We start from the raw sequence: 23,670 nt of genomic DNA, 5'->3' as shown, positions 1-23,670 counted from the left end.
CATGTCAAGCACTGAAAAAAGAGGTACTATTTCTTTTCACTTCCAATCCCAGCTGTCAACTACTTCCAACAAGGTAAAAGGATCTGAATGTTCCTCTACAATGTTATGACTGTATGAGTGTACTACCACAAAGCAATCTGAGCCACTATTTATTGTGAGTTGAACTGTAACCTCAGTTAGAAGATGGGGGTGGGCAGTGAGGGAACAGAAAATTTCTCACCAGTAATTTCCTTTCTGCTAACAGTGTCTCCCACAAGTCTGGATGCTGGGGCTGCTCTCCTCTCTCTGAAGCTTCACGGCAACAGTTCAGCATTTTGGCTCCACATGCTCTGGCCATGCCTCCTCTGCTCTCGCTTGCCGCCAGATGGGTTATTCTGAGGACCTTGCTAGAGTACGTCTGATCTTCATGGAAGCTGGAGTGGGGATTCCATTGTCAGCTCTATGAGATCCAAGAACCAAGGTCTCCTCCTTGACCAACGAGTGAAATGAATTCTCATCTTATTTTCTGGACCACCTTCCTCCAATATTGGAAAGGGCAGAAGTGCATAAAGTAGGTCCTGTGGCCAATTGTGCAATATGGCATCTGCCCCCCTGGCTTTAGGATGTGTCTCCCCTATGAAGGTGAGGAAGCAGCTTCATAAGTTATGAGCTGCAAACAGCTGCTTCCCTGACTTTGAGATCTTATATTTAGAGCCCTGCGCGGATACAAAATTTGTACTGGCATCCAATCCGCAAAAATGGTCTCTGGAAATCTGCAGATATAAAGCTGATATCTGTGGATTTGCAGGGCTCTAATGATATGTTACAATAAGCAGAGGAACAGAATAGAAAATTGAAATCAGCTGTAGAGAAACTGCAAAAAAGTAGTGCTGTCCCCTATTATAAATCTTGGTGGACAACAATAGGCTTCAAATACTTAGGCAGGGCTTGAAGATGGAACCTGAGATGATTGGAATAGATGTTGGAATGGGGACATGTGGAATGACCCAGACCAAGAGTCATCCAAGCAGTCGACGGGCAAGGGCCACTGCACAACAACTACCACTGCATGAGGAGAGCCAGCTTCTGGCAAAACCAAAGCCAAAACCCAGAGCAGTTTCTGTATGAAGGGAGAAGTAAGTGCAGAGGGAAAAGAATGATCAAATGATTTGACTGGTTGGTAGATAAGATGGATGAGGAAACAGTCTGGCTAACAAAGCACCTTGAGACACAGAGGCTGCAACTTGTTCGATGAAAGAGAATATAGAAATAAAATGAGAGTGAGCTGGTTAACATCTAGAATGGATGCATTAAGGTGTGGAGTTGCCCAGAAACGGTCAACTGCAGCAGGGAAGGGCATTCCTGCAAGCCGTTTGGCACGCACGCAAAAGCAACAGACACTGGGGGAACAAGTTCGTGTTTTGCAGGAGCAAGTGGCAACCCCCACTCTCCTCTCAGAGCCAGGATAAAAACCAGAGGTCCCAACCCATGGAAATGTACTTCCCTCAGAGCTAATAATATAACCTCTCAAATATTATATCCTCTTTCAGTTTGCTAAACTCACTGCTGCTGCCTTTAACTAACTTTGTGAGGTTACTTTAAAGTAATCTCTCTTGGCTTCTGCCTCCCTCCCTACATTGCCTTCTCACTTCTGCCCTCCCTTTGTTATTAAAAGTTATAGCTATTAACAGAAGCCACCCCATCACAGAAAGAAACAGCAACTGAAAAAAAAAAAAAGAAACAAAAAACCAAATCATGATGCTTAAGGTGGTAACTTTACGTAAATAAATCCAATAAATTATTTTAACCCTTCAGGCATGCAACAGCTGAAAAGACTTAAGTTTCTTGAAGATATGGTTACTAAGCAACAGAAATGCTAGCTCTGCTAATCCTAGCTACTAATATTTGAAAGATGAGTTTTCCTTATTTCTAAATAGTAGCTTTTCTAAGATAAATGTCTATAAAGTAATGGGAAGGGACTACATTAAGACAAAGTAGGAAAATAATTTTTATCAAGTCTTATTACAAGTTTTAAACAAAAGGTAATATCTTGTTTAACTAAATGTTTAACCCTTTTGTGTTTACCTTTTAATTTTCTAAAATGCATTGCCTTTAAGCCTGTAAATGCGTTACTGTTCATCTTTAATTGTTAGTTTGTTGTGTGCTGGGTCATGTGACTTTTTTGTTTTTATTTTGTTGCAACACAAGTCAATTTGACATTCATAATTATAAAAAGTTATTTCTGGTATAAGTGGTACCACACTGTTTTACTATTATAGTCAGGTTAAAGCCATCATAATTTTTTTTTTTTTGCAAAGCACAGAAAGGCCTCAGTTATAAATATACGTATGTATATTTCTGCCTTAACACAGTTGCAAACAAAAAGGGTTCTCTTATTAATCAAAGGCTTTTTGTTCAAAGAAAAAAACTAGGGGGGAAACCAACATTAATGCAAAGGTAACTGACAAAATGTTAATTTCCTTTTTGGGAATTGGATAAACTTAGTTGCACCCTTGCTAAATATTAAAATATAGTTATCAGAATCTTACAGCAAATGTCAAAAAATATAAGTATATGTAGCATCTCTCATGTTGCAAAATGTTAAAGCTAACCAAACAATTTCAATAGGCTTCCACCTTTGTCTCCCAAACAAAACCAAATGTTGTGAAAGTTCAATACTCTCAAAGTGTTTGCATAGACCTGCATTTAAATTTCATTTTCCTTTAATTTTTATACTTATTTTGTTTGTTTTGTTAAAGAAAAATAGTGGTGGTTAAAGTTTGTGCTTTCAAATATTAACAAAAGTTTAATTGGTATAACAAGCAAAGTAATCCTAAAAGAGCTTGTGTAAAAATTCTTGTACAGTACTAACTCTTTTGCAAAAACGGAGTGCTCAGTGGGGGAGAGCAATATACTTGATCACAGAAAATTGTGAGCATTTATTTTAGCAGTCAAACACCATTTATTATGAAAAACTAGTAATGCACATATTAAGGAAGTACAAATTATTGTCTATGCAAAAACAGCTAGGAACAGGTATATTTGTACTAAAACATTGGAAAAATCAGTACAAAAGCTTAGCTCATGTTATAAATGATTTGGTCCTTATTACACTGTTGATAAATTAATCTGTGTATAAATTAGAGTTACTAAAAACTAGAGAAATGTAACACAAGAAATTTATGTTAAATATCTTAAGTGATTTACGGGTGCATCTGACAGACCGAGACACCAGGAATCAATATACAGTGAAGAAACCACCAGCGCTGGAAGAAGAGAAGATAAAATGCTTTATAAATAACAGACCGGTTGACTACACTTCAGTCTACCATATATAGACAGCTGAGTATGCAATCGACTATATAGACATTATAGAAACCAGTAGCTGGGTCAGGTCTGTTATTTAAAATATATATTATTAAGCAAAAGGAGTTGAGGTACCTGTGGTTTTAAATCTCTCACTGAAATATGGCTGAATTTGGTTACTGTGTAAAAGCATACATCATTACTGTATACTACTTTGTTAATTAATATACTAGCATCTTATCAGGAATGTGCGCAAGACTCAAGGATTGTGCAAAAGAAATTTCTACAGTCTGGCTTCTTTCAGAATAGGAGACCCCAAAATCTAGATTGAATAATTTGTTAAATTTCACAATTATTTAAATCTGGAATATTCATTCTGAACAGGGGTAATGTGGAAATATAATGATGTACACAGCTATACACCACTAACTATTTTGACCACTAGGCAGTGGAACTCTAAACCTATAATGCCTGGTATTAAGGGCCTGGCTATTTACAATGAGCATGCCATTGCTAACTTCTTTAATAAAACACCAGTAGAAGTTAAACTAATTACAACAAACAGTATGAAGGCAAAGGAAAAACTGGGTTGGTAAAGAAATTATTTGAACTGCTTATGGGAGTTACGTAATATTAGATAACTTGGTTGCTGCTTTAATAGTTTAGTTTACCTGGAAGGCATCATGTACAAGAAACAACTAGATCTACATCAACTACTGGTATATCACAACAATGCTAGCCTGAAGAGCACTGCACCCTGCTTGTTATGCCGGGGATTTTCTTCACATCGCTACTCCAGTGGTCACAATGGTTCAGTCCAGTACAATGTGACGGAGAGAGTAACCTCTCCTGTCTCCTGCCTGGTGAAGCTTATCAGATGGTGACAACCATCACTAAGGGTCACCTACAATATAAATGGACAGTAGTGTAGTAACTAATTACATGAAATTTAGACACGAAGGCCTGACTTGTAATGTCAGTACTCCAAAACCAATAGGAATGTGCTGCTTTGTGGCAGCACATTCCTATTGGTTTTGGAGTACTGACATTACAAGTCAGGCCTTCATATCTAAATAATAATAAAAGGGCTAAATTACAACAGCAGACTGGGAAAGAATTCGTTTTGACCATTAATAAAGCTGTGGTAACGGAGGAAATTTAAAACTATGTAATGATAGCATTAGCAGTATGCACTTATTATTTCAGATATCCTTATATAATGCATATTATCCTTGTATCTATGGGTATTGTTATCTAACTATAGCAATTATATACCACTACCGCTGTCCTACACACACTGACACCAGGCCTCAATAGTAAGACTACACCTCTCAACTAAAGTCCTGGACCGAACATTCTCAGGCCCACTATATGGGACTAAGAACAATTGAAAAAAGGAAACTGTCTGTGACGGTGACCCCCAGAAGGCTTTATGGAAATATGCTTATGAATATATATGACATAACTGAAATATGTTCCATGCTACATATGCCATGTAACATAGCTATGTAAAGGTTATGATCTACGGAATCTATTAATCCTATTCGTATGCATGGATCATTTTTGTATTTGAAGTTCTGAGTATTTGGCCGTGGGCTGACTTGATTTCTAAATAACCTTAGTAGAGCATTATTTAAAAATTCCCAATTAACATTTTGAAGTTTTATTATTTCTTCTCCAAAGATCAGGCTCAGTATTAGAATTCCTATGTAAATGAGAACCCTTTGTAAATGGGAACCCTCACATTTTATTAACACTTAGCAAAAGGTACAAACACTCCCAGCAAGGGAGGTAGAGAATATAGACTGGGGTGGCCAACCTGAGTCTGAGAAAGAGCCAGAATTTACCAAATGTACATTGCCAAATAGCCACAGTAATACATCAGCAGCCCCTCACCACTCTCAACGCCTCTCACCCACCAGCAGCCCTGCCAATCAGCGCCTCCCCCTCCCTCCCAATCAGCTGTTTTGTGGCCTCCAGAAGGTTGGCAGGGGCTGGGGGAGCAAGGGCACAGCGGGCTCAGGGGAGGGGGCAGGAAGGGATGGAGTGGAGGCAGGGCCTGTGGCAGAGCCAGGGGTTGAGCAGTGAGCACCCTCACCCCCCAGCACATTGGAAAGTTGGCACCTGTAGCTCCAGCTCCAGAGTCGGTGCGTATACAAAGAGCCACATATTAACTTCTGAAGAGCTGCATGTGGCTCCGGAGCCACAGGGTGGCCACCCCGATATAGACTGAGCTGAGCAGCCATATACTCTCACTATCCCTTGCAGAACAACTTGAAGTGTTAGTTATCTGTCACCTCATTATCATCCCCATCAGCCATGGCAGTCATCCTGGCATCTCCAAAGGGATACAGGCCTGGATACAGCACTTATAATATGTTAGACTGATCCCAATATGCCTAATGCACATTCAATAGGGGTTTCAGCCCCTTTTCTTTATTTGTATTTCCTCACCCTACTAATGTTGGGATGCTCTTCTCCGATAAGTTATTAATTCTCTTACCTCAATTTTAACCAAGTCATTGGTTACCATGGCATTCTTGTGGTTAGACATCTGCTGATGTCCCTAATTTAAAATACACCAAGCATAAAATACAAGTTAGCATTTTGTGGTTACCTGTTAGCAGTTTAGTCATTGCATCATTCTATTTTGTGATATATTATGATCTAGGGTTAGTTTTGGTTAGCTACTTTGCTAAGGTTTTTTGGGCTTTATGCCTTCATTGGTTTAGCTGAACTATTTCTTCCAGTAGGTTCATTGCATTACTGCCTCAACTTATACCTATGCACTTAGATCACTAACTACACACATGTACTGTCAGATTTTTTGTTCCTCTTGGTTGTTTAAATAGGCTTCCATAGTCATGTTATGTCTGACTGAACCAGGAGGTGGTTCCCCCTTGTGGGGGAGCAGGGCTGGAACCTTCACACAGCTAAGCTGACCACTCAGCTGCAGAAGTTTTATTCTGAGAGCCTTTTCCAACTTGCTGCGGAGGTCCTGAACTGTTTGGGCCCCCAAATGAGCTCCTCAAACCACCAGACTGGCATCAGTTGTGCGGACTGAAAGCTCTTGAAGGCAGCTGGGCATGCCTTTGCAGACATTGTCATGGACTGACCAAATTTGGTTGTGGCGGAACGAGTACTTGACCTTTTCATGCATTTCAGGGAATGGTTCCACTCCTTCAAAAAGAAGGCTTGAAGCACTCTGATGTGCCCATGAAGTGATGCCTATGCTTGACACCAGCAGTTGGAGGTATTATGCTATGGCAGGTCTTCTGTGGCTCTGGAGCATGGTGATAAAAAATTCCTGGATTTTCTCTAACCTTTCTAACACTGGTTAGATCCTTGCTACCAAGGCATCTATTTCTGCCCTCCACAGCTAGAGTAGTCTCATGGCTGGAACCAGGGAACTTTTCTTGGCACTGATGAAGCCGTACACCTGGAGGAGACTCGAAGTCCGAAACGTGGTCCTATGCACTGCACTGATCCAAGTGTCATCCAAGAAAAGGTTCCCTGCAACCTGAGTCTGTTCTTCACCACCAACATATTTGTAAAAACCTGGGGAGCTGAGGACAGGCCAAATTAAAGAGAAGGTTACTCAATGTGTGCAGTAATTGAGGTTCTTTGAGATGGTTGTCCCTGCAGGTGCTTGTAATCGGAGATTTGTGGTAGCAGTGCTCAATTGAGCAGCGGATGCTTTGCAGCCATCTTGCACTGCACCAAGCAGCTACATAGCAGTGTGCGGCCAACTGTCCTCCTGTTCCTTCTCTACCTCAGAGAATCAGCCTGAAAGTCCAACGTAGAGGGTAGTGGAGCACCCACAGGGACAACCATCTCGAAGAATCTCGGTTTCTGCACAAGGTGAGAAACCATCTCCTCTTCTTTGAGGAGTGTCCCTGTGGGTGCTCCACTTCAGGTGACTATTGAGAAGTGCCCCTCAGTGGAGGGGAGGGACTTCAGAGTTGGACTACTGACGCTGGATAACACCGTAAGTTCAAAGTGAGCGTCTGATGTTGACTGTTATTCTAAAGCATAGAGGTTAGCGAAAGTATGGACTGATGCCCAGGCAGTTGCTCTGCAAATGTCAGTGACAGGCCACAAATGCTGTCAGTGCTCTGGTGAAGTGTGTGCGAATTCCTGGTGGAAGTTGTAGATCGTTGTTTTGGTAGCACAAATGGATACTTTCAGATATCCATTTAGATAGCCTCTGTTTTGAAATGGTTTGATCCATCGAGCGTTCTGTTATGGAAACTAATAGTCCAGGTGATTTTCTAAATGTTTTTGTTCTTTCACTGTAGAAAGCTAATGCTGTGTGAACACCCAGTGTGTGGAGTGAGGCCTCCCTCCTGTCCGCATGTGGCTTCGGAAAAAATACAGTTATGTAAGTGGGTTGATTTAAATGAAAGGGGAAGGCGACCTGCGGTATGAACTTAGGATGCAGTCACAGGATTACTTTATATTTAAAGAATGTTGTATAAGGTGTGTGTGCCATTAGGGCACCTAATTCTCCCATTCGTCTTGCGGACTTAATGTCAATGAGGAAAGCCACCTTCATGGATAAGTGCAACAAAGAGCAAGTTGCAAGGAGTTCAAAGAGTTTTTCCATGAGTCTATGTAGAACAAGGTTGAGGTCCCACAAGGATGTAGGGTTTCTTAGTGTGGAAGAAGTGTTTTCAGTGCCTTTTAGGAGGTGTTTAATTGTCAGGTGAGCATAGTGACCCCATCCACCTTGTCATAGGAGGTAATAGCAGCCAAGCGTACTCTGATGGAGCTTGTGGATAGCCCTGATTTTTTAAGCCCTATTAATAGTCGAGGATCCTCGGTAGGGGCGACGACTGTGGTACGATCTGTTTGTCTTGACACCAGGTGCAGAATCATTTCCACGTATGGATACATGTCTCTCTTCTGCTTGGACTCCGACTGTTCAGTAATATATCTTTTACTTCCTCAGAACAGGCCTTCTCGACCCCAGTCAGCCATGGAGTAACCAGGCCATTAGGTGGAATACTGCAAGGTTGGGGTGACAGACGCGTCCCGCATCTTGTGATAGAAGGTGAGGTACTAAGGGAAGGATTCGAGGTGGTTTCACTGCCATCTGATGCAGGTATGGGAACCACATCTGTCTGGGTCATGTGGGTACAATGAGAATGACCCTGGACTTCTCCTGCCTGGTCTTGTGAATGACTTGACTAAGGAGTGGAGTCGGAGGAAATGAATATATCAGTGGCGCCTCACATTTTATGAGGAGAGTGTTGCCTAGGGAGTGGTGTTCCAATCTCGCTCTGGAGCAATATTGTGGGCACTTGGCATTCTGAGCTGTTGCAAACAGATCTATGGTGGGGAATCCCCATAGTTTAAATATGGATTTGAGAATTCCAGGATCCATCTCTCACTTGTGGGTTTGTGAAAAATCCCTGCTTAGTGGAATCCGCTGTTGTATTCTGACATCCCAGCAGATAAGATGCTGATATCTCTGTTGTTGGGGATGCACCAATTCCAAAGACATATAGTCTCCATATGTAGGGAGTATGATTGTGCTCCCCCTTAGTGGTTTCTATAAAACGCGCATGCTACATTGTCAGTGAGAATCTTGATGGCATTGTTCTTAATTAAAGGGAGAAAGTGATTGCACGTATTTTGGACTGCACTTAAGCTCCAGTAAGTTTATGTGCAGGTTGGGACTAGCGGCCTGGAATCGTATTGTTGAATAGATGCATCCCCCAACCTATTAGGGAAGCGCCTGTCGTGATTGTCATGCTTGGAGTTCTTTATTGGAAAAGTACTCCTGAGCAGATGTTCTTTGGTTGTGTCCACCAAGTTAACAAGCCTTTCACTGTGCGTGGCATTGTGGGGCATCTGTTGTTGAGAGTGTATCAGTGCGGTATATATACTGTTCGAAGCCAGGCCTGCAAACATTTCACATGGAGTCTGGCATGTTTTACAACAAACGTTGTCACTGGCATATGTTTCAAGAGTTGTAAGCATGTTCTGGCGGCTGTTTGTGGGCTGTCCATCACTGCTGAAATTAGGTTGATTAGAGTGACGAAGCGTTGTTGGGGTAACATTGCTGTTGCTGTGAAACAATTGAGGTAGGTTCCTATGAATTCCAACTTTTGAACAGGAACCAGTGACTTTTGTACATTTATTTGCAACCCTAGGTCTGTGAACAGGATTATCATGCTCTACGGGGTGTTTATTACTTTTTGCTACGTTGGTGCCCTTATAAAGGCAGTTGTCTAAGAATGGAAATATCATCACTCCATGTCTGCGAGCAAGAACTATGGAAAAACCCTCGGGGCAGTGGAAAGGCAAAGGATAGTACTCTGTACTGGAAATGCTGTTTCCCTAGGGTGAATCTCAGGAATCTTGTGTGTGATGGGTGAATGGTGATATGAAAATAAGCGTCCTGAAGGCCGAGGGCCGAGAGCCAATCTCCCTTCTCTAATGCCAGAATTTTTGCGGTTAGAGTCACCATTTCGAAATGTTGTGTTCTCATGAATTTGAGTTTTCGTAAATCCAGGATGGGTCTCTACCCACTGGTCTTTTTCTGAGTTAGAAAGTAACATGAATAAAAACCTCTCCTCTTGTGTTGCACTGGTATGGATTCCACGGCACCTAATTGTATGAGGTGGTTTATTTCCTGTTGTCACAAGGGCTCATGAGGGGGGTTCCTGAAGAGGAAAAGGGAGTGGATAGAAGGGATAGAAGTAAAGGGGATGGAGTAGCCCTTCTGGATATTCTCGAAAAACCATTTGTCTGTCATGATGGTGTTCCAAATTGGGTACAGGCGGTCTCCGAAGGGTCAGGGAACTGTTTCTGATTCTGGAGTCTGAGTGTGGAGATCTCGAGCCCTCAACCACACCTTCAAAATGATTGCCTAGAGGTGGATTGTTGAAACATCAAAGGCTGATCTTGGTTCTGCTGACATCTGTTCTGTTTTGTTTACTCCATTGGTCATACTGTCTTTAGGGTTGAGAGTATGGAGTAGCCGGAACCTCTGGTTGTAAAACCAGCCTTGTTTCTTTTTGCTTGCAGATACACAGATGCCCAGGGGGGTTTAAGGTTTTGCTGGAGTCCTTTAAGGTGTGTAAGGACACATCAGTTTTGTCAGCAAATAGTTTTTGACCCTTGAAGGGTAAGTCCTCAACCATTGCCTGGACCACCCTTGGGAATCCAGAGAAATGGAGCCAGGATGCATGGCCCATGACCATGGATGTGGTGATGGATCATGCTGTCATGTCTGCAGAGTCAAAGGAGGCCTGTAGGGCCATCCTGGCAATGAGAGACCCCTTGGAAATATTCGCCTTATATTGTTCTTTATTGTCATCTGGCAAATTTTCAATAAATTCTCAAGTTTTGGAGAAGAGATTGTATGTATATTTAGCCAGCAGGGCCACATAGTTAGTTATGCGGAACTGAAGTGTAGCTGAGGAATAGGCTTTGCACCCAAAAAGGTCTAGCTTTCCCCAATATTTATCATATGGGGTCATTCAGGACTGGTGGTGTTTCTCCCTTTCTTTGATCGCCTCCACCACTAAGGAGTTTGCTACAGGGTGTGTGAATAAAAATTCAGCTTCTTCTGCTGTTCCATAATACTTTTTGTCAGACCTCTTACACGAGGGTGGAGGAGTAGCTGGAGTCTGCCAGATGATTTTTGAAGGCTCCATAATACACCTCTCCCCCGATATAATGCTGTCTTTGGGAGCCAAAAAAATCTTACTGCATTATAGGTGAAACCACGTTATATCAAAACTTGCTTTGGCCTCGAGCATTTCCGTTAATAGTTAGCAAATCATTTTTGTTAGAACCCCACGCTGTATGCAGTATGCTGTGCCTCCCCAAACAGCCTGGCTGTGCCTTGTCTGACCCCCACCTATTTCCCGTCCCCCCCCTCCAGAGACTCCCCACCCCTAACCACCCCCCCAATACCCCACCACCATCTAGCCCTCCCTGCTCCTTGTCCCCTGATCGCCCCTCCAGAAACCCCCCACATCCCTAATCACCCCCAGGACTCCCACACCCTATCCAACACTCCTGTTCCCTGTCCCCTGACCACCCCACCCCCAGAACTCCAAACCATCCAACCCCCACTGCTCCCTGACCACCCCGAGACCCTGTGTCCCTTATCCAACCCCTCGGTCCCAGCCTGGCACCCTTAACATGCCGCTCAGAGCAGCATGTCGAAGCCAGACACACATTATATCCTAATTCGTGTTATATCAGGTTGCATTATATCGGGGTAGAGGTGTAGCATCATTTATCGGCAGGGCTATCTTTGCCAATGAGGATGCCTAGAGTATGTCCATGAGCTTATGTTGGGCTTCTGGTAGCAGTGACAACCAAATGTCTAGGGATTCAACAACCCTTTTGAAGAGTTCCTGAAGCTAAAGGCTCCATCCCATCCATTCTTCATCCACTCATCTAGTTCCAACAACCCCATAAAGTGTAATCTGATCTGGAACAATAAGCTCACCTTCTGGATATGGGAGTGATAGTGTTTCCTCGGAAGAAAGGTTCTCTGGGTTCTATTCCATCTTATTCATTGTGCAGAAACACACAGGGAGTGTCAATCATTTTCGACCTCAAAAGACTCAAGAAGTGGATGAAGAAAACTAAGTTTCAGGTGGAGACCCTGGCTTCTCTAGTGTCATCCCTATTGGGGTGGGGGCAGGAGGGGAAGGGGAGAAGGGTGGGGATTTATTGAATTCAGTAGGTCTAGCAGATGCATATCTCCACCAGACTGTGCCACCACAGACTTCTGAGGGTTACTCATGGCAAGAACCATTATTTGTACCAAACACTACTTCTTCAAGGAGTGTCCCTGTGGGTGCTGCACGTTAGGTGTCTTGACGCCCTGCACTTGTAATCAGCTGGGCCATGCACACACAGCAGCCATCTCACGCCCCACCGAGTGGCTACATAGCATTGTGCAGCCAACCATCCCCCTGTTCCTTCTTTACTGCCTTTGCTGTCCTCCTCTGACTTCAGATAAAATTTATAGATCATTCATAGTGGTAGCATTAGCTTAGTTGTAGTTAGCTTCCCTATCCTTCTTGCCCTACTCTAATTTATTTAATTTCATCAAAAAAAATTCCCCTTTTTAACTCCCGTCTCTCCGGCAGGCGTACAGCCTTAGAGTACGGCTACACTGGCACTTTACAGCACCGCGACTTTCGTGCTCAGAGGTGTGAAAAAACACCCCCGAGCGCTACAAGATGCAGCGCTGTAAAGCCTCAGTGTAATCAGTGCGGCAGTGCTGGGAGCGCGGCTCCCAGCGCTGCACGCTACACCTGTAGAGGATGTGGTTTACATGCAGCGCTGGGAGAGCTCTCTCCCAGCGCTGGCGCTCCGACCACACACACACTTCAAAGCGCTGCCGCGGCAGCGCTCTGAAATTTCAAGTGTAGCCATACCCTTCGTCTCAAACAAGGTTTACCCCTGTTTTTTCTTTCAGAGACCACCTCTCTCATGCAGGGCTGGCTCACCTGGTTTTAAACATTGCCTGACTTGCAGACTCTCCATACCAGTCTCTGACAGCCACGCTCAGGGTGTCCGCTGCCTTAGCAAGACACACATTACTCAAACATGCCCACGCTGCAGAAAACTGAGAGCCAGGACAAGAAAAGCCAGAGATCTCCAACTGAAGCACCTCATGATGGAGAAATCCCTCAGACCAACCTCCGACCCTGAGTCCAGGTCACCCCATGGCCAACAGTTGCCAACAGCAGCCTCTGATGGGTTCTGCAACAATGGCTGCCAAGGAGCCTGCTCCTAGAAAGGCTACAAAAAGGTGGTCACAGACATCCGTGCACCAAGAGTCACCTAAAAGAAAGCGATTTCCAGCTGAAAAATCTGCCCCGGTACCAATGGCACCGAGAGCGCCGGGCCACAAGGCACATCCAGCACTGAGAGTTTCCAATGAGCTAAAGACCCTGTGCAGGCAAGCTCTAATGGAGCGCATCACACTCAAGCGAAACTTGGCACCCACGGAGCTAAAGAAGATCTCAGCACCAAGTGGTACAATGGCTCCACCTGCTGTACGATGCCACAGAGCTCTAAATCCTCAGCACTGGCAGCTTCAGTTCAGGTTCCTGGGCTGCAGTGGAGGCTCAGAAAGGGTTAAACTGAGGGAGGAGGAGGAGGAGGAGGAGAACACTTGCTCCTTACTGCCCAAAAGCTGTAAGGAACAGCTGAGATTGCTAAATAAGGGCAGGAGCAACAGAAACTGCCACGGTCTGCTGCCACAGAGAGAGAATCTGGTGGCAAGTGGTAACAGAACAGGTACTGCCAGAGCCTGGGAGCCAAATGATCTGCCTCCGTGAAGCTGCAACAAAATTAGAGCAGCCCAGACGTCCAGAATTGTGTGCTGCTCCAAGGGAGACATAAGAACGGCCAGACTGGTTCAGATGCAAAGTCCATCTAGCCCAGTATCCTCCTGTCATCTGACAGTGGCCAATGCCAGGTGCTTCAGAGGGAGTGAACAGAGAACGCAATCATCAAGTGATCCATCCTCTATTGTCCACTCCCAGCTTCTGGCAATCAGAGGTTAAGGACACCCGCAGCTGCATCCCTGACCACAGATGGACCTATTCTCCATGAATTTATCTAACTCTAATTTTACTGAACTTGTGTAACACTGATAGACTCAGTGGGCGATTGAACCAGGGACCTCTGGAGCTTAGTGCATGAGCCTCTACTGCATGAGCTAAAAGCCAACTGGCTGTTAGCTAAGGCTGTAGAGCAGACTCATTAATCTCTCTCTCTCTCTCTCGTCACCACTAGATGGGACAGAACACCACACCCAGAAGGTGTGTGGGTTACATACTTCTCCTAGCTGAGGAAGTGCATCCTGAGCTTCAATGATTTCCCAGTTGAAATCCTGGATGAGCCCCCACTTGTAACGCCGACAGACCCTGGTCGTCAGCAGGCAGGATCAAACTTGGGGCCTGCGGAGCTTAGTGCATGAGCTAAAAGTCAGTTTGCTGTTATAGCTAAGGCTGTAGAGCAAACTCATTAATCTCTCTCTCGCTAAGTGGTCTTGGTGCAGCTAGATGGGACAGAACACCACACCCAGAAGGTATGTGGATTACACTTGCACTCTGGTGCCTCTCAAATTCTAAAGCCTAAACTACGGCAATTCATGCCGCTTTTGAGTTCCTGGATTTTTGGGTCCCTCCCAAGAAATTCTGTCAAAATTAGTTTGCCTGTCCTCCTTAAGGCATTGATAACAGTGCTCTATCACAGATGTTAAAAATGCTTTCAGAAACTTTAGTTAGAGCTTTGGGCCCAACCATCTTAGCTGTGAGATGCATTTAATTCAGATGGACACCAGCATTCATCTTTCAAGACCCATCACCACATTCAGAGGACCTCTTCAAGCTGTCAACTTCCTCTCAAGTTTCCATCTACACGGTACCTCTAATAATGGGCCTTAGAGAGCTCTCTTTAGAGCGAGGTTTTCCCCTGTGGCTCAGAGGCCAAGACAATCTTTATTACTAACAAATGGTTGTTAGAAACTTGAGAAGTCTAGCTTGTGCAATTTTAAAGAATCGCCATTTCACTGTTACATGAAGTTGTGCCCTATCTAAATGTGGTCTGCTAATCCTTAGCAGTTTTTTCATTCCCCAAAGGAGGAAAACCTTCAGCCCCTTCTTGATCTAAAGAAACTTGATTAGATTCTAAGAAACACTGCATGGTTTCTTTGGCTACCAATATTAATTCCCTCCGTTTGCAGGAGTGGTTTGGGTCAGTCAGATGCATCTTGGTCATATTTCAATATGAAGTAATTGCAGGAGCTTTTGGGTTACAGGTTTGTGTTGGACAGGGATGACTTCCTATACAAGGTTCTAGTCAGAGCAAACAGCACAGGTACATACATTGTGCTTAATCCCAGACACAGGAGGGCCTGGCCCATATCCCAACCTGAATTAAACCAGTTCGGCCCAAGTAAAGGGAGTTCAGCTGTGATGTTTCTCTTACCTTCCTCAATGACACATTCCCTCCTCCTCCGCTAAGCATGGTTCATGTTAGAACCACAGGCCATCGTTTTCCCTCCTCTTCTTGGATGCATTGTTACAGGAAATCAAACTACCATAGGCTTAACAGAGACCATAATAGTGTTACCACCATGTAATCTTGCGGTAAGTGTAGCCTACATCAAGATATTGTGTATGAAAATGGGTGGATTTTGGGCTACAGCAGAAAAACTGCTCACATCTATTCCTCTACTTGATTCTTTCATGAATCCTAAGAAACTTTAACAGTAACTATACTATCTCCCTGTATGTTGCGTATCCAGGCTGCGTGTTTGTGTGCATGTTAAATACTGTAATTAGCTGTAGCACAGGCATCAGAATAAGCTCCATCACACACGGTCCCCACAGAAGTCTTACCAAAATGCTGAGATCTTTAACTGGAAAGACCACTTTAATAGTCCTCAGCATCCCCCTCCAGCAAGACCTGGTGTTGCAACAACCTCAGCCCATTTCCTTCCAGCCAAATCAGACTCCGTTCTGTCCTTTTCTGGAGCTATAAACAGAGTCCAGCAAAACAATCTTCACACCTGACAAACCAAAATAGTTTCCTGCCCCTCCTGGGCTCAATGCTCAGTCCTTCACCCTTCTTCCAGAAAGCTGGCTCTCAGATTTCCTCCCCTCAGAGTCCACACTTAGCCAACACACAACGGGTACCCACTGCTTCCCACCCGGCACAGCCCTCCTGCTTTGAGTCTGCCCTAGCTCAGTTCCAGCCCTCCCAGAGGAGCCAGCCAGACAACCGGCCTCTCTTAGCTCCCTTTGCTGTCCGCTGCTTCTCCTGGGAACTTGGCCTCACACCACCCAAGGAGCAAACCCTCCTTATGTGCAATCCACCCAGCTGAGCCTGCTAATGAACCTATGTAAACCCCAGCTGACCAACATCGGGGGGGGGGGGTAAGGGAGGCAGCTCAGCTAGCACATATGTGGCTGGGTTTGACCCCCCTTAAAGGGACAGCTAACCTGTAACAACCACCTAAGAAGAATCAGAGGTTTTCTATGCCTATTCAATCACTGTGTCCTGTGCTGAAACTGCTAAAGGTGGTGCCAACTGTTTAACGTAAGACCATAACCAGCCAACCAGCTATTGGTAACTTTCACTCAAAAGCAAACTGAGCTGGATTTGAAAAGGGACCTACAGATGAAAAGAACCTCATTAGCCACCTTTTAACAAAGCTTCTTTCATAGATGTGCATCATTTTTTGAGACTAGGTCTCTGAATCAAGCGATGGTGACTGAAGGACAGAACACCCAGCCATATCACCACTAATACTGGTTTCTTCCCTTTCACATTTGAATAGAGGTAACATTAATATTGCCATTAGTCTTCAATAAAGCCCTACTTTTACCCCAGTCTGCTCTGGGGTTTTAGTAGATTGGCCCAGAGTAGTTTTATCCTAAAAAATGGTTAGAAAATCAATTGCAGGGCAGAATCCGTATAGCAAGCATATAGACAGTATTTAGTCTTCTAGCCAGGAATGTAAACTGCAACATTTGGCTTCCCTACCCTATTAAGAATCTGAATGTTCACATCTGAAAATCTTCTGCAGGAAGGAGTCAAATAAATATGTTGCATTCATGGAATTATAAAAGAATGTGTAATCCACTGGGATTTATTGCTTTAAGAGAAAGCAGATTATTAGGCAGCAGATATGATAAACAATAAGAAAAAAATATTTCAAACAGAATGAACTAGGGACCAAAATCAAGTCTGTAGCAGTGAAATGGTAAAATGCCATAAAACTCAATTAGTGATTAAATGGAGAACGTTAACTGCAGCTCATCAGGAATATGATATTACACAATTAGTTGTTTAAGGAGGTCTGCAAAATCACTATCACATTTGATTATTTTTTTTAATAACAATCGCAAGTATTTGATGATGTACATCAAGTTCACAGAAAAATTAAAGTTCTCTGTTTAGTGGTACACAAAAAAGCTTTAGAAACTTCAAGTCTAACAAGAAATGGAAGTGTAATTCCGAAAAGTGCACTTAAAGCTGTAGGCCAGCAATTTAAAAATAGCTTGTATGCTGTTTACTATTAGAGGATGTCCTAGTCACACAAACGAACTTGGTATACACACAATTATTTGATTTTCCTTCTGAAAGATGTACTGTCGAAAAATAACTGAGCATCCGCCCCCTGGCATTTTTCTCATGTCTCCATGGCATTTTTAGTGGCTTTTGTTCATATTCTCTTTTCCAGTCACATGAAAATGATTGTGGCTGCAATGATATTTTTTTTTAAAAAAGTCACATTGACTCCAAGAGATCTGTAATGTGTGAGTGCATGTGTATTTATATATATAAAAATACACCATATAGTACAAAAGTCTCCAGATAAACTCTATTTGTTATTCTCACAGTAGTAGATATATCCATTTATTTTCACAGTGGGTATCTCATCTTACTAACTGGAACATGTTAACAATGAAAAGATATTTCCGTAAGTGTGGGACATACTAAATTAGGTCCAGCTCTGGTATAGTGCAAGCCAGTAAAAAGCAATGCAGATCTCCCAAAACTGATGCCTTGGGGTTTGCAGAGAAGCTAGACTTATTTTCAATGACTCTTGCCGTTAGCCAAGAAGGGCTTATTAGTACCTTCTGACAAGATGTGCAATCTTAGAAAACCCACTCAACGCTTGTTAAGAAAACAGCTAGTGCATTGCAAGCTGAGGTGTAAATGTACATCATGCTAGCGTGCTGTGCACTGATGGACTGTGTGGACTGCTATCATGGCACTACGTTCCCTAAGTGCTTGGACCTACTGCAGTTCGAAAGTAGTTGATTTGTGAAGATCTCCCATGCTGCCTTTTATATTCTAGAGGGAAGGATCAAACCCTAAAATGATACTCCCTGCTGGCTAACCAAAAAAAAGTGACAATTCCCTACCTGCCTCTCATGGTCTTATACAGCATTGTGGTACAAATTTATCATAGTATGTTTCTTCCAGTACTTCAGGTATGGTCGTGATATAATAATCCTTTTTAAAATACATACATGCATTCATACATACACACAGAGTACAGCCAAAGGTATATTTTCCCTAGTGACACCAGTTACTTTGTTTCCATTAATAGATCTTAATGGAAATTAAACTCAAGGTCAATATCTTCACAGGCCAAGTCTACTGCACAGCCAACCAGGCAAAGCCAGGTTTGTAAGGCATGCTAATATAGTCTCTCTTCACCATCACCACCAAAAAATCACTGTAACAACAGAAACATTAAAAATAAGTCATGTCTGAAAAAGATCTGCTATATAAGTAGAGTATATAAATCAAGGTATATTAAGGCCATTAGGAAGGAAAGACCATAATAATGAAAGGTCAGAGAAATGTGCCAATTTTGGAATTACTTGGTTTTACCGTATTTTTGTCTCCCTTGGTAATTCATTACTGAGTCTCGTTTCATCTAACTTATACCTTCCTTCTGTGGCGAGAAGAAAAAGAAAGAAAACATTTAAAATATTCTCCAGCTTAAATATGTGTCAGGATAAAAGTTTTCGAAATCTAATTGGGATGGCAGTAATCTGCCTTCTACGCTCATTTTAACTGATATTCTAAGACAGGAGCTATCTTAGTAGATAACCTTTTGGGGGGCCCAATGTTCCCCCCATTGAAGTCAAAGGCAAACTCCCTTTCACTTGAGAGCCAGAGTCAAGAATCCCTTTGTGCAGACTGTTAAATTCAGAGATATAATTCCTGTGTGTGAGATATATCTATGACTAAAAAATGAATTTTCCAATTTCAGGCAAATGTTTGGCAGGTAGTTAAGATCATTCTACACAAATGAAAGCCATGACCTTAGTGTTCTAGACCCGATTTACTATAATCTCCCAGTCCACATTACAGGATTTACCGCCCCCCCCCCCCGGAGTAATCTGATCACTTTTGGAATTAACATCTTCCAACAACTAATTAGGTAGTTGTGTGAAATTTCAATAAAGAGCTACGTAAAAGCAGTTTCGTGTGTTTCTTCGTAAATCAATGTTAACCTGAGAGCCAGAAAAAAATGCAAGCTCGACATCTGCTTCTTGGCACAAGAATAGGAAAGATTAATAGGGACAGAGCCTAAAAACTGGAATATTCAGATGCAGATAGAGGTTACCCATTTTTAACTGTCTCTCTCAAAGCTAAACATTTTAGCACGAGGACATCTCTAACTCAGCAAGACTTTGTATTTGAATTTCATGTTTTGTCAGAATAAAGGAAAAAGAGAGGAAGAGAAAGAGATAAAGACCCATGTATGTATCTTATTTCTCTTGTCTAGGACTAGAGACATGAATACTTTAGCTACAGGTGGTTTCTAGTCAATCCAAAAAAGCAGTCAAAGAAAACTGAATAAAGCCAGCAAAGGAGAGCAGCAATTTGTTTTAAGAAGTCTCCTTTTTATTTTTGTGCTTGAAAAGAGCCAGACTCCTCTGGAAAAATCTATGGAAGAGTCTGCACCTAACTGTATTTTTCTTAAGACTTTCAGAAGAAATGTGTTAATCTAGATTTTAGCTAATCCAGAGAGAGAGAGTGAGTGTGTGTGTGTGTGTGTGTGTCTGGGGGGAGGGGGGCAGGTGGGTAGGAAGGGAACACTCACTGCATCCGCATATACAATTCATTCATCCATTGATTTGTCTCAAATAATTTAAAATTTGGCTTTTTGTGCAAAATGTCAATATTCAGAGCAAGATATATCATGTTGAAATAAACAAAGACGACCCAATTCCTTCCATCTAGTGTCTAGTCATTTACACCTGTGAAAAATGAATGTGAAATGGGTGTCAAATACCACCACTCTGATTTCTGCTCACTTTGCAACAGGTGTAAGTGACTAGACACAAGGTACAAGACAGTGGAGAATCAGGCTCATATACAGGTAGTATATACTTTTATAACAACTAAATCACGTATTCACCAAGTGGATTAGCATCACCAGCCCATCATGACATACTGTGTACTATACATTTTTAGCACTCTCATGTGCACCTGTTGGCTTAAGAGGTACTTTGTAGCAGGAAGTAGGTCCTGTCTGTAAGGCCTTGTGGTATGAAACGCAGTTTACTGACAGAATAGTAATCAGCATCGACAAGCTACCTGCTGCTTACTGCTTCTCTTCTGAAACTCTGTGGTTTCATGGTACAGCTTCTTCATAGCTCAGTGCATTTAGCAGAAACTCTGATAAAACAGACTAAGTACAATAATAGAGTTGTCAGAACTTAAAAGAATATTATGTGACAATTTCATAGCTGTTTAAAAACAGTTTCTAAAGATATACACATTTTGTTTGGAATAAAAATCCAAAAGAAAAAAAAAGTGGTATTCTCAGATGCAAACCCTAATTGATAATTGCATAAAACTGATTTGTAATCTTTACGTGTTTTCCCTTGCTGCCAATTTTACTGAAGATCTGATATACTCCGGCTGTGCTAGACATGGCATCCACGTAAATCAGCCCCTCTTGTCAAATGTACTGTGTAGTCTTCAAAGTGCTGCAAATGCTGGCTGTATTCCTGCTACTTTGTTAGCCATGATTTTAAGCCAATATATTCTCTATATCTTTAGTTTTAACTCTAGACTTTCATTTTGCTATTTTATATTAATGGCACTTACTGTAAAAATATTAATGTTCAGGCACACAAAAATGGCCTTCCACCTCTACTTGTGCACCAGTTCTCAAGCCACTACCATGCTCTGAAATCTTGAGACACACAATCCTTTGAGTAGCTTTCTTTGTTAGGATTAGAAAAGAGCTTTCATTTAGAAGGTGGAGACTGAAGAATTTCCAGCAGATCATGGATACCAGCACATACATATTATCTCAGGTCTCAGAGAGAATCAAAGTTTTGTATCATAGAAGGATTCCATTCCATCAGACTAACTGGATGCATCATGGCAGACCTTCTTCCATCGTTTTCCCCCTCGCCTATGAGCGGAAAGGCCACGCAAAAGTGCAGAACAGTATATTTCATGGCTACAAAGTCAGTGGCTGAAACAATAGCTCATGTCGGATTCCACTTCTGCTCTGGAAATGCGCTGTCCTGTTGAAATGCTTCCTCCTTTTTCTGGGTGTTTTGTACAATACAAAAACACATGATTTAAAATTCTGGGGGAACGCTGGGCATGCAGTACCGAGGCTGAATAAACTGTACGAAAAATCAGTTTCCTGGCAATTCAACCAGATGAATTATTACACTATTTAAAAACAAAGTTAAATAGTGCAGAGAATGAGAAATAGTCTAGTGGAAGCATTTACTGTTTGGAAGGAAATGGAGCTGCCCCAAATGGATCTAACTCTAATGCCTGTTGCTGCTGGGCCTGCTGTGGCATTACACTCTGCACAACCAGTTCTGTGAAGGGCACCGCACCAAAGTCATCTGTTTTTAGCCCATCACCACTGTGAATGGCCCCATGCAGGGAGCTCTGTCGAGGTCTACCAGGCACTACTATATTATGGTCTCCACGGTTGTCAGCCAGTCCTTGATGTTGTGGGTTCCGCATCAAGTCTGGTGGGTGGAAAGGTTTGGCTCCAAAGGGGTCCAGCAGATTCTCGTCCGCTTGCAAAGGGTTGCCTCGATCTTTGCTGTCAGTCAATGCAACGCTTATGTTTTCCTTGGAGTCGGAGATAGTTAGGAATTCGTTGCTGCTTTGGGAGTCCCTGCGGCCAGTTTTTTTGTGCCTGCGGGCTCTCTCTGGGGTGCGGTAACTGGGTTTCAAAGCCTTCTTGGTGCTGGTCGGGGTGCCATGGTGGCGCTTCCCATTGCTTTTGGGCACCTCCTGTTTCATGCGTCTTTGCCGGGAGGAGAGTTTCTGCAGATTCCGCTGCTGCTTCACCTTCTGTTGCTGCTGGCTCCCTGTAATCTCCTCAAAGGGGACAAGCCCAAAAAGGTCCTCTCTGCTTTCACTGCCCTTTGGGGTGGGAAGAGGCTGGAAAGGGGTGCAGCCAAAAATATCCACACTTCGGGGAGAAGTAGAGGAGGTTTGGGTCTCAGCTCCTATAACCGGGCCATCTGCCTGGGCCACCTTCTTGTTGAATGGGGCTTTGGTGAAGACATCAAAGTCATCTTGCTCTTGCCTCAGGCCAAGAAAAGCAGGCTGAGGAGAGAAATCTGTGTCACTCTTTTCTCTTGGCTGAGGTTGCTGAGTCTGAAGAGCAAAGAAGGGGACAGCTCCAAACACATCAAATTCTTGGCCAGGGCTCACCTTGGCCACAGTACTTGGTAACTCAGACAAGGAAGAGAGTGCTACATTGGGTTCTCTGTCTTCACGACTGCCACCCACCTCTCTGTATCTACCACAAGGGATCTCTTCCATGGGCTTTCCCTTGGTGCGATCGGAATCTGAATCAGAACTCTGCTTTTCTTCCTCCTCTTCATCTTCAGAGTCCATAAGGAGAGGCCGATGGCCTAAGTTCTCAGGCTCTGTATCATTGTCATCATTAAAGTCTCCATGCTCCCCCTGTAAGACATCTTCATCGTCCTGTTCTTCGTCTTCCTCACTGCTCTTGGGAGAAGGAGGATCAGATTCAAAGTCACTCTCTGACTCATCATTTCCTTTCTGCACTTGTCCCCCTGCAGTTTTTCTTCCTGGATGGTGCTCATGAGAGGCTTGACTTGATTTTTCAGTCTTGTTTGGGCTCCCTAAATTATTTTCTTGGCTGCTGGCTGAGTTGTCAGTTGCCTTTCCTGGAGAACCTGGAGGGCCAAAGAAAATATAAAACATAACCTTAAATTCACTTTTACAACAAACAGTTCTTATTTCACACACACCATATAGACATGTAGAAAGGTGCAGGTGGATTCAGATGTGCCTCTTTTGCAGTTATTCACAGAAAAGAGACTGAAAGTCCACATAGAATTTCAACTTTTGATCTGACGCTAATGAAACAGGTAAACTGTCCGACCTTTGTGCCCGTAGGTTACTTCTAATACACCTGGCCTGCGGGAACAGCATTGTTTCTCTCCTTTGACAGCTCTTGGTATCAATCTTCAAAAGATAAGGCTACAATATAAACAAGTAGGGCCAGGTCTGAACAATGCAGCTCCTACTGAAAATGATGGGAACTGCTGGGTGATAAGCGCTTTGAAAATCTTTCCGTTTCTTTAAGATTCTTAAGTGGAAGCCGGTGGGGTCCTGATCTTTTCAAAATCTAGCCTGCAAAGCTCAATTAATGGGGAAAAAAAAGTCTACCAGTGTGAGCTAGTCACATTTCATCTAATTTGTCCAGTTTCTGTACACCATGTAACAAACACGTCTTCCTACCAATCACAAATCAGAAGGCAATACAGTTGTCTGACAGCATTTGACTTTGAAGAGGCTTCTTCAGTTTTGGAAGACAAATGTGGACACCATCTTACTGGA

General features: G+C 43.1%; 1 protein-coding gene across 2 annotated transcripts in view; it reads right to left on the bottom strand.

Moving 5' to 3' along the window:
* Positions 1–16,901: 16,901 nt before the first annotated feature.
* Positions 16,902–23,670, bottom strand: part of BMP2K (BMP2 inducible kinase) — an 82,433-nt gene continuing 75,664 nt past the window's right edge. For both annotated transcript variants that reach the window (XM_032778105.2, XM_032778106.2), the window contains one exon: positions 16,902–23,003. In XM_032778105.2, the coding sequence (XP_032633996.1) occupies positions 21,562–23,003 (1,442 nt within the window). In that variant the 3' untranslated portion in view covers positions 16,902–21,561. The remainder of the gene's footprint in view (positions 23,004–23,670) is intronic.

This window comes from Chelonoidis abingdonii, chromosome 5 (assembly GCF_003597395.2).
Source record: "Chelonoidis abingdonii isolate Lonesome George chromosome 5, CheloAbing_2.0, whole genome shotgun sequence".
In the NCBI taxonomy this organism is placed as follows: domain Eukaryota; kingdom Metazoa; phylum Chordata; order Testudines; family Testudinidae; genus Chelonoidis; species Chelonoidis abingdonii.
The sequence above is the reverse complement of the archived record's forward strand: the minus strand, read 5'-3'. Positions and strand labels throughout refer to the sequence as shown.